The 12,252-nt window shown below is 44.7% G+C and overlaps 1 protein-coding gene across 1 annotated transcript in view; it reads left to right on the forward strand.

Moving 5' to 3' along the window:
- The window catches only part of CDH13 (cadherin 13), a 1,023,138-nt gene that overhangs the window by 794,427 nt on the left and 216,459 nt on the right, over positions 1–12,252 (forward strand). Inside the window, exon 7 of the mRNA XM_068992038.1 lies at positions 2,277–2,455. Within this exon, the coding sequence (XP_068848139.1) occupies positions 2,277–2,455 (179 nt within the window). The remainder of the gene's footprint in view (positions 1–2,276; positions 2,456–12,252) is intronic.

The raw sequence follows: 12,252 nt of genomic DNA on the forward strand, positions 1-12,252 counted from the left end.
CTCTCCAACTTCAATTAATGGCAAATTAAATAGGGCACGGATTCCATCAGTCAAGCATTCATTAGACACTGATGAAGTACAAGGCAGCGGGTCACACGTACGTGACTGGAGACTGTTTCTTGTGGCAACCACAGTCCTTCCAGGCCTTGCCCACTCAGAGCACAGTGAGCTTGGCCCAGGGTAAGATGTGGGCCTGGAAGCTGCCTCTGATCTCTGACCGAAACCCCCAAGTAGGCCTGTTTTCCTAGACCATGAAGGCAACTGCGTGTACCCTTCACACTCAGGCTGACAGACTGGCAGTGGCTGCCTGGACCACTGGGCGGAGACAGAACCCTGATCCCACAGAGCGTCTCAGTGAGAAATAGAAGGCAGCAACCAAATGGCTTGCTGCCATCTCCCAAAGGCAAGGGGCCAGGAAGCGGGCTGCTGCGCGTGCCAAGAACTTGCTATTCTTACCCTGGACGCTGAGGACCCTGAGGCCTGCCCTGTGACAATTTCACAAAGAAGCAAAGGGCAGAGATACACAGGGTAGCAGACATGTCCGGAGGCATCTGGCCTAAGGCAGTGTTGGTGAAATCAGCGGAGACTGGGGAACTAACCGACCCCACCTGAGAATACTCTGATGCTTTGCCTGATCGTTCAGACCTGATGGTTAGTAATCTGATTCCAATTATGGGAAAGAATAAACTGGCTTTCACTTTTCAAGAAGCACTGTTATAAAAGGGAAAGGAACACCAGGATGGTAGCCGAGCTGGAGGGACTCTGTGTTTCCGTTAAGCTAGAATATTTCCTGGATATTCCTGCTGGGAACCATAGCTCTATTGCTTCAGCAGTACCAGGCTGCCCCCATGCTGCGCGCCCAGAGGATTCAGAATCGGGACGTGGGGCCTATATTCATAGGAGAGTAAACTACAGTGAAAATCTATAGTTGAGCAGGTCACCCAGGCTCACAGTTGTCAGGGCAGCAGACAAATGTGCCTTGTTCTGTTCTGGTCTGTGCTTCTACTGGTGTTTATAACCATGATCCGTTTAAATTAAATTTTAATCTCAAAACTACACCCCCTTGTAAAAATGATCAAAACATTAGAGACGGGGCTATCATCTTCTCTGTCACCATTATCCCCAGTACCCTCTCCCCTTGCCCAAGCCTAGCCACCAAAATCAGTGTGAGGTTCACCCTTGTATACCTTCCTCTCTCTGTTTATGGACATAAACTGTACCTGAAAAATACGTGCATAAAGTTTGTGGAATTTTCTGTGTGTTAATAGGCTCACAAAAATGATGGTATACTGTGGGCCAGACGGTCAGTCAGTTCAGTTGCTCAGTCGTGTCCGACTCTTTGCGACCCCATGAATTGCACACTGTGGGTGACATTCCCCAACCTGATATTTTTCAGTTTTGGAGAGCCCCTCATCTTAGAACACGTTAGATCTACAAACCTTTTCTGACTGCTGCAGAATATTTCATAGTGTGGGGATGCCCTCATTTTAGCAATCCCTCTGCTGTGGGACATTTAGGTCGTTTCCCAGCTTTTCTCAGACTCGCCATGAACATCCCCACAAAATCACTTGTCAACACCTAAGTCGTCGTGGCTGTGCACAGAGGTGCTCCAGTCTTGTCTGTTCCCGGTTCCCTTTAACCAGAAATAACTGGGATGCCTTTCCCTTTGAGGCCCCCGCCCCACCTCCCTTACACCTACTCACCCATGGGCCCTGCCTGCACCAGGGACCTCTCCTGAGCCTCCGGTTAGCTGAGGCTGTTCTCTGCCGTACTCACATCGCCCTCTCTCAGTGCACTGCGAGAACATTAATATTTTCATATGCTCTCTCTGCTGCTTGCTGCTGACCTGCCAGACCCCAGGGAATGTGACTTTTTGCACCTCTATTTCCCCAGCACCCAGCCCAGGGTCCCCTCCCCCACGTGGTAGGCATTCAATAAGAGCTCTTAGAGTGAAGGCCATTGTCAGAGAGCCACGTCCACAATGGGGTGAAAACCCATGGAAATAAACAGCATACCAGCAGAAGGAAAAATTAAGCTGTCAATCTGCTGAACAGCAAACATTTCTTTTCTGTATTTCAGGTCTTTTAACGTGATAGAGGAGAGAGGGAGGGAGGAAGGGAAGCTAAAACCTAAGGGAGCCAGGGAAAGGCTTTGCTTTTTATAATCTGGAAAGTGACTGACACATCACTCTACGGCCATCGCCCAGGTGGGGGAGGGGCTTGGCCCATCACTGTCCCCCAAGTGACCAACACATGCTCTCTGTCTCGCCCCCGCAGGGACCACAGTGATGCGGATGACAGCTTTTGACGCCGACGACCCGGCCACGGATAATGCCCTCCTGCGGTACAATATCCGTCAGCAGACGCCTGACAAGCCGTCTCCCAACATGTTCTACATCGATCCCGAAAAAGGAGACATTGTCACCGTTGTGTCACCTGCACTACTGGACCGGGAGGTGAGCTGAAAGACATACCACTTCCTTTTCACAAGGATCGAACGTGGCTTTCACAGGGGGAAGACGTGGGGCTTCCATCAATGAACCCTTCCGTATCATGAGAGTGGCAATGAGATATCGACCCGTGGCCGGATGGGGAAAATCGGTCAAGGGAGATGACATGTTATGTGACACCAGGAAGCACACACCGAAAAAATCATGTCCTTTGAGGTCATTTGCGTTCATTCACCTTGGTGGCTGTTTGCTCACCCGCCACTTACTCTTGAGGCCCCTGTGACTGTGGGCTCCGCCTGCCTCACTTTTCCGCTCTGAGTGAGGGGTAGATGGGAGGGAGGTGACTGTTTGAGATGACTGACCCTCTGCTTGTCACTGAGTCCGGTGGCTTCAACTTACCCCTTTCTCAGACCCTGTGCTGCCTATGCCAGTGTGTGCTCCGGAGCCTGCCTCTCCCTTCAGGCTCAGCTCTTGTCCTGCAAGGCCATCCCTGTAGGAATCTCCTCATCTTCCAGGTCACGTGTCACAGACAGGTACCCCATAGGCTGAGTCAGCCCACATGCCGGCTCTTTGGTTTGGCCCAGGGTGTTTTAAAGTTTCATATTAGTCGCCATATCAAAATATTTCAACTTTATATTTCTATTTTTTTTTTAATTCCAATTCCCAGCCTTTCTGAAAATCAGAAATTCTGGAAATCGGGGGCCCAGTTTCCATACATGGACGATCAGTCACACCACTCGTGACTGTCAGAGGGAGGTGGTGGCAGCTGCCCCACTTAGGAGGGTGTTATTCCTGGCCCACTTATGTCCCGCTGCACGTGCCCCCTGGTCCTGGACTTTCTCGGAGTTCCAGGGCCACCCTGTTGCCCCCTGCAGGCCAGGTGCCCTTCCATAAGAGAGCCTCTTGGCCCTTCACACAGGAAGATGCCAACCCACTTGGGGGTGCTCTGCATCACCAACCACCCAGATCTGCCCCCATCCTGGGATCCCTTGCTCCCAGCAGGACATCGTCCCACGGCCTGTCCCCCGACCTTCCCCCTTGACTTCTGCAAGCCCATCTGCCCCAGGACGAGCGCTGGGTTTCCCTCTGGGGTCCTGTGCATCTTCCCTTCCATGTTTTTGATTTTAAAATGCCTTCTCCTCTCCTTTCTGCTTTCTTCGCTGTAGCTCCTCCTGAGAGTCTGGGTCAGACCCGCCCACGTCTCTCTGGGAAGCCGAGCTCCGCCCCCGGGGCTTGCGCAGCCTCTCGCTCCTGCAGTCCCTGACTGCCCTTACCTGCAGCCTCACCTGGCACCTGCCTCGCGCTCCTTTACACGCTTGTCTCTCTCTTTAACGAAGGTCCTCTTCCACTTGGTCTAGACCTGACGCAATAACAGCTAGTCACAGATGGTTATCTAAATTTTAATTGACATTCTTGAAATTAAAATGTAAAAATCAGTTTCTCCGTCAGACCAGACGCATCTCAAGTGCTCAGGAGCCCCGTGTGGCTAGTGGCTACTGTACAGACTGGGGCACGGGTAGACTGTTCCCACCACCACAGAAAGTTCTAGTGGGCACCACTGGCCTAGACAGTAAATGTCTTGAGAACAGAGATTCTTTGATCACCTGCATGTTTGTTTGGCCACTGCCTAGCACAGTTTCAGTGCTCTCAAAACTCCTAAGTATGTTTTTTGACATATTAGTAAGAATGAGTTGGAGATGACAGTAAGATCTTCCATGTGAAGGGTGGGAAACTGGACCTGGAAATGGGGAGTTATTGGGAGGGAAGGGAGAGAATGAAATTTGCATTGAAACTGTGATTGTCACTTGGAACATGCAATGGTTTTTAATCAAAAATAGGAAGCAGAAAGAAGAACATTTCAAGTCCATTTCCTCCATTGTGTCTCCCATTCTTTTTACAAACCTCCTTATTTTTGTTATTGCCTGACTGATGTTATTGCCTGTCTTCTTCAGAGGGAGGTAATGACTTTCCAATTCTCCCTTTATCCCCCATCTAGCATGTGTGTGAAAGAGTGCATGTGCACACACACACACACACACACACACACACAAGCTTTCCTATAACCCCTAATTCTCCCAAAGTCACTTGCAAATTCTTCTTGCAAGAGAAAGATGAAATGGTGATTTCTCTATCTCAGCTTCTGTTTTTACTAATAGAAAATGTTTTGTCTCTATTTATAAAGCAGAATGATAATATAGTAGATCACAGCATTTTTAAGGTTTATTTGGGGGTACCAGTGTGTCTCAAGTTCATGACCCTGTCATTTGGGTGTTTATTAAATTACAAGTATATAACTATGGAAGTTGAATTAAGCCTTTCTAGCCACAATACATAAAAAAATGAAAAAAAAAGGTCAACATAATTTAACTGAAATTGGAAAATCAATGAAAGTGAATGAAAAGTGTCACTTTTTTGTGAGGGTTTCAAGAGTTCAGTGCTGAGCCAGGCAATATGGGTACAATCTGAAGGAAAGAAATGTCCCTGAATTCAGGCATACCTCGTCTGTTTCCGAGTGCTGTGCTAAGCTTCTCCTGCACAAGTCTGCTGAAAGGGAGAAACGTGCCTTTAAGTTATTTATCTTTAAAGGGACAGAACTCACACATTAGACTTCCCATTGGTGTTTTCCAGTTTGCAGTGTTTTCTTCTCACTAGGCTCTTCCTAAGATTCATGTGTGTGTAAGTTCCCATAGCAGAATTATGGAACTGTTTGTTATTTCTGGAGACCTTCTGAGAAAGCATCCTGTCTTAGGTGTGGTTTCAAAATTTTACTTCTGGATAATCTGGGCAGAACACTTAAAACTGATCTATACAGCATTCATTTTTAAGAAAATATTTCATGTCACCGCTACAAACTTTGATATGACTTAAACTGTTATTACGTGTGGCTACCATGTATTCATTCACAGTATCTCAAATGGTGAGTTTGAGCGCTGAATGTTGTGTGTGTAAATAAAGGGGATGGAGACTCCTGGAGCTGGGGCCACTGAGATTTCGCAAGTAGTTTGCTCCTGTCTGACCCTTGCCTTGTGGAGAGGTTCCAGAAGTCTGAGGGTTGACCCGAGCTTAGTTGATATGATGTAAACTTTTCATTTTAATTTTCCATCTAGTACATTCTCAAAGAGGACCCCAGCAGGACCCCCAGGTCTTTTTCCACTCACATGTCGCAGAGTCTCCCTAGGTTGTGCAGAGCATGTCTGCTTCATTCTGCGAGCCATGCCTCTTCGCTTTGCTGATGCCGGGCTGGGTTATGGCACTCCTTTCGGTTCATAGCTGAGTTGTGAGATTGGCTGCAGTGACCATGTATTTCCGTTGCCTTACTGTAAGCTCGATGTTAATAGACATCAAGTCTGACTTGAAAACATAGTGTATTTTCCATTACAAGCTCTTCTAGTTACTTCTTCTGAAACCATACCAGAACATACAGTTCCTAAAGAAAGAGATCTTGGATCTTTGTCCCATCTCTGAATTTCCATTGCCAAACATATGTAAGGCCAGGTAAATAAGACATTCAGTAAAGATTTGTTGGATGGATGATAAAGAGGTGGATGGAAAGATGGAGCAATTAATAAATATTTGGGAGATGGGGGGACAGATGGATAAAGGGACGGACGGAGAGATGGATGGATAAAGGGATGTATGGAGGGGATAGATGGATAAAGGAATGATGGATGAACAGATAGAGAGATGGATAAAGAGGGAAAGAGGGACTTATTATGTTCCTTCAGTTTGTATTTATGAGTAAGTAGCTAATAGATTATCTCAGAATTGCAAGATCCATATCCGGCAGGTGTATATATATAAACAGAAGAAATTATTTTATTTTAGTTGAGAGCTCACTCTTGCCCTTGTGCGTAGTCATCCAGTAATCTAGTCTATTCGCCTGATGCCTACCGTGTGTGAGGAACTGCAATAGGCTGCAAGAATGCCTCGGCGGATAGGATGGGCATGAGGATCTGGGGCTCTTGCTTAAATGTTTGGGGAAATGTTTGGAGAAAATAAGGACCATATATCCTACGAAATGAAATTGGGTTCACTGGGGGCACTGTTTTATTCTTTTCTATAACCATACTCAGCCCCTCATTCTGACAGATCCGTCTATGTTTTTAAGCTATGTCTGGCTGCACTACAAAATAAAATCAGATAAAGGTCCCTAACATTTGACAAATGGTTTATTTAATTGATCATCTTGGCTGCTAGACTGAAATCCATCAGCTGAAATCTGCCAACTTTTCTGAACACAGCCAGCACAATTTGCAACTACTCAGAGTACCTAATGGTCAGTTTGGAGGCTTGTTTTTTTTTTTCTTGCATGCTTCATTTTTTTTGGCAAATGGAAACAGTCTCCAAATGAGGCCCTTAAAATGCAATCTTAACATTTGCATTGTGAAAGTATCATTAGTCTTTTTAAGGAGTTTGAGCTGAGCACTCTTCTTTGTTAGAATTCACCTTTATCATATTATGTATTATCTTCCAGATAGTCTAAGGAAAGTGATAGCCTGACTGTTTAAAAAAAAAAAAGTACATAAAATATCTTTGAACTCTGAATGTAATTTATTTTCTATTTTTCAGTGATAAAAGATTTTCTGAAACTTTATAAATCCCCCAATTTAGGGGCCAAACGTGAAAACAGAGAATTTCCTTCCTTCTTCCCATGGTGTCACATAAGGACTTATTTCTAGGTTTAAGTGCACTTGCTATGAGAGACTCAGGAGTCCTTTAAATATGTCAGGGAGGAAAATGGAAGAATGGTGATGGGAACATCGTATGAAAATAGTCAGTGAAATTGGATGTGTTTGGTCAAGACAGTCTCAGTTAGACCATCATCACATTCTGCATCTCCAGAATCAAGTCAAAGTACCTGAGAAAAATCATAATAATAATAAGGCATTGCATTTCTCCCATACCTTGAATGAAAGCTAGAGGTAGTTTTCTTACTCTCATGAAAAAAACGTTCAGAGGCCGCTCAGATCTAATGCTAATATTTTACTTATTATCATCATGTTTAAAACATTGGCAGTAATTATACACAATTCAATCATGCTGACAGGAATATACTCTTTCTTTGTTTTGGTGGGTGGGACCAGAATTATTTAATAGTAGCATCCTCACCATTTCTGTGAGCTATTTACTCACAAATATTTTTGTTGGGATCATTTCCTCCTTTTTTGATATCACTTGCTGCTGAGAAAATAGAGGGGGGAAAAGCAAATGTAAATAAATTGTCTTATTATTTTAAAAATAACGTATTATGCTTGCAAATGAAACACAGATGGTGAACCACCCTATGTGAATCAAACCCACTTGCTCTGTCGTGACAGCAAGTAAAATAGAATGAGGCATTCATAAGGCACGATGCTGAGCCCTGGGGTCTGAAATTCAGTTACAAGCATGCCAGCCTCCTGCTGATAGCCATGGGGTTAGAGACAGGAGGGTAGGGTCTTACCTTGGGGCCAGCTCCACTTCCCCACCCTGGGTGAGTTCTAGCAGGAGACCCGGATGAATCTCAGAACTCTACTGGTGACCCTAACCATTGCCTCCCCGCCCTCGACCTCCAGGCTTGGCCTAATCAACCCATGAAGGGCTTTGTCTAGTTCCCTAGCATGACCTCAACTAAAAACTGGTCTGAGAGGTGTGGGGCAAGGGCATCATGAGTGCTGGCTTTAGCCTCTGTGGATTCATGGCCTACCTCCACCTCTAACCAGCAGTGAGAACACATACGCACAAACGTGCTATTTGAACTGGACTTGATGCGTGAATGGAGTTTTGCAATGAGGAAGCTGAGGGAAGGGCACCACGGAGAGTGGAACAGCATGAGCGAAGGCATAGTGGTGTGTCCACATGTCACTCCAAGAGAGACTGGGGATTTCAGGGTGTCATAAGGAGAGATACCAGAAAAGGGCAAGGAGTTGGTAAAAGATTGCCAAGGCTCCAAATGCCATCCTAAGGATAATGGGTATATCCTACTCTAAACAGTAAAATTTTACCAAACACAAGTTCATGTGCTCGGCACACTGTGAGGCCAAACAGACTAAACATTGGAGTTTGGAGCAGAGAAAGGTTTATTGCAGAACCAGGCAAGGAGATGGGTGGCTTGTGCCAAAAAAATACCCTGAGCTCCTCAAAGGGTTTCAGCAAAATACCTTTCAAGGCAAGATGAGGGAGAGGCGTGGTAAGCTGTAACTTCTCGGTGTAGGAATCCTGCGTTCTTGCAGCTGTGCGCCTGGGTCAGGTCACAGCATTCCTGTAAGCCTCCGACAGAACAAATGTGGCTCTCTGTTCTGCAGCTCTCCGCCTCTGTATGGATGGACTCTTACAGGTCAGAGCTTTTGAGTACCCTGTATATTTCGGGCTATAAGGCTACCTTCTTTTACAAAGGTGCAGAGCCAGCATGACTGAACACAGGCAACAGAGCACAAAGGTTTACGTGAAAAAGAACAGGAACAATATAAAGTCAGAGTTGTTCCCCCCTATTAAAATACTGCCAACCACATTTAAGCAGTAAGCCCAGCATTCCCAGAGCTGTGACTTGGACAGAAGACTGGGTGAGCTACAGGAGAGGCAGTCAGTGGGAAATCACTCATTTTGGAGGCAGACTCGAGGCTGCTTGGTGAACGATGAGCTGCTTTACAGAGATTCCCAGCCTCATCAAGGGGAGATGAGGAGTTACCACTTGAATCTAAATTCTGCAGGTTGTTAAAGAGGTCAATAAACAACAGCCTGTTTTGGGTCTTCTGTTCTCGGGCACCTTAAAGTACCAGACAATCAGGAGTTGCTCAGCATACGTCAAATCAGAAGACACTTAACTCTGTTGCTAAGAGAGATTCAGCTTTTTAGATGCGACAAATGTTTGATTCTCTAAGCTTTTTCCTTTTTTCTGTTTTTTTTTTTAATATGGTAAAAATAACAAAATGCAGGGTGACGATGAATTTAGACTACTTCTGTTTTTCTGTCATTTTAAATCTCTCCATCTTATTTTGCATGAAGTACCCTAAAAAGCTAAAGAGCTTTTCCTTTTTTGGAAAAAAATCTCTTTTAGAGAGCAGTTTATTTCTCTTTATCAACCAAGAGCTCTGATTAGCATGTGAAGGCAAGTGTTGCTTCATTGACAGATTTTTTTTTTCCCCAATGTATTTAAATAACATCTTTCTAAATCCTGTCCATGTTAGCAATCCTGGTGGGAGAGATACCTTCCAATTTAGAAAGAATGTCTAGTTAAGTTCTGGCTTCGAACTGGTGAAGAAATCAGGAAAGAGCTCTGCTCTAACCATAATGAGAACAGCCATCATTTAAGGAAAGGAGAGTTGATTGAGAGTCTCTGAAAAGCAGCTATTTTACATTTGCCTTTAATAGGCTCAGCTTCCAGCCAGGCACTGGCTGACTAGGGTGCTCCCACAGCAAAGCATTTTAAGGGAAGTCGAACAGAGGTTAGAACACTTAGATTAAGGCAAACTAGCTATAGCTCATTTCAAGACAATGACACCTCACAATGCCTGGGATCCACATTTTTTCCAGGCTCGTTTTAAGGGAGTAGCTCATTTGAGGCACCTTCTCCATAGGATGAAAGTTCATTGATACTATTAAACATGATATTCTGAAGACTTGATCAGCTTGATGAGATCTATGGCACTATGATGTCACATTCAACAATGAGACTTCAAAGTATAGAATCATCTATTAGATGAAAGGTCAGCAGACTTTTTCTTTAAGGGCTAAATAGTAAATATTGTATAGGTTTTGTGAGCCAAGAGGCAAAATTGAGACTGTTGTGCAGGTATTTATATAACCATTTAAAATGTAACCCTTGAAAACTGGAAAAAAAGATTTATAACCTGAGAGCCATCAAAATATAGCCAATGGTCTGCACTTGGCCCACAGGCTATCTCTGGCCAGCCCTGATCTGTTAAATTATTGGCCAGAGTGACCACTGTAGCCGTAGCTTCAACTATTGATTGTTGCAGGCATGCGTGTATTTATATCTGGAGGTCCTCTCTCAGAGTATTGAGTCACAGTGATTAATCACCCCCTTGAAGTTGGATTATAGGGAAAGAAACTAGGTCATGGATGACTGGTCTGATTTCTTTTTTCTTTTTAGCAGAAACAGTCCATTTCCAAACGATTAAGAAAACAGATCATTGCAGATACTTGTTAATGAATTCTAAACTCAAAATTGGTTGCAATAATGAAAACAACTATTTCAATCGAAAAGTAGTAAGAAAGTGCTCTCTAGCTATAGACTAAATCGTGGATGAAGCCTTTAGGATGACTGTTTCTCTATGTCAGAGCCCTGAGGGCAGGGAGGACCCGCCTTTGCCAGAGGACACAGAGGTGGGGAAAGAAGAATGCCCAGCTGAGGGAGCGCTTCTTTGAGCAGAATCTGGAGCCCAGATGCGATTGTTTACTTGGGCACAGCTAGAGTCGGAAGAGTCAGTGGACAGAGGCACTTAGCCTGTCTCTCCAGGCTCGGAAGGAACCTCAGAGGGAGAACTGAGATATTTCTAGCTACCAGAAGACAAACAGAGACATCCTGGACCAGGGTGGGGACACTTCTGGAAACTTTCTCAGGCTTCCCAGTGCCCTTTGCTGTCCTCCCTGAATTTGAGACTAGGATCATGATAATAAACTGGAGTGGCATTCTTGAGCCTATTTTGTTTGTCACCATGTGTCAATCACTATCCTAAGTACTTTGTATTCAATTGAATGTCAGTAACAACTAACGAGGCGGTGAGTACTCCTGGTGATGGAGACGCTTGATGTCGCTGAGATGTGACCCTGTGTCAACCTGTCTCCAAAGCCCATGCGTTTTCCCCCCCAGTACGTGGATCAAAATCACTGATTATTTGTTTAGATGACAACCTCACAGAGGAAATCAATTTTGACTGTCTTTTCAATGCAGGAAAGCAAGACACGATAGAGTTTTGAGGCAGCTTTCGTGCTAAGATGTGGGCTTTCAGTGCCTGCCAGGTGGCCTTCTTCCTGGTTACAGAGCCCAGGTAGCTTCTAGAACATGGTGCAAAAATTTCTTGGAGAAAGGCTCTCTCCTGCCTTAGTGTAGAAATACAAATAGGCCATATTTGTTTGTCAGGTCTTTTGGCAATAAGAATCAAATGACCTTTTAAAATCCCCCTACTATTCTTTGCCCAAACAGTTGTACATAATCTACATTGGTGGTGTGTAAGCATCCACCTATGGGAGTTTTATTGAATTTATTTAAAGAGCTAAACTAAGTGTCCAACCATTGAGGATCTATCTGATAAATGGAGCTATATTCCTCCATCGGGCTTCCATTAAATCATATAAAATGATGTAGTAGAAGAACATATGATAATATGGAGAGATTTTCACAGTATATTAACAAGTAGTCTGCAGAGCACCACATAGGCTATGATTCTTTTTTTGTTTGAATACACACACACATTATCATCATCATCACCGTCATCAACTCATTCTATTCAGGCTGCTATAACAAAATACTAGAGATCAGGCGGCTTAAACAACAGAAATTTATTTCTCACAGTCTGGAGCCTGGAGGTCAAAGATCAAAGTGCTGGCCAATTCAATCCTTGATGAGAGCCCCAGATGGCTGTCTTCTCATTACGTCTTCCCAGGCCAAAGAGAGAAGGCTCTGGCCTTTTCCTCTTTTTCTTACAAGGACACTAGTTCAGTTCAGTTCAGTCACTCAGTCGTGTCCGACTCTTTGCGACCCCATGAATCACAGCATGCCAGGCCTCCTTGTCCATCACCAACTCCCAGAGTTCACTCCGATTCACGTCCATTGAGTCAGTGATGCCATCCAGCCATCTCAT

Source organism: Capricornis sumatraensis, chromosome 20 (genome assembly GCF_032405125.1).
Source record: "Capricornis sumatraensis isolate serow.1 chromosome 20, serow.2, whole genome shotgun sequence".
NCBI classification, from domain to species: Eukaryota; Metazoa; Chordata; class Mammalia; order Artiodactyla; family Bovidae; genus Capricornis; species Capricornis sumatraensis.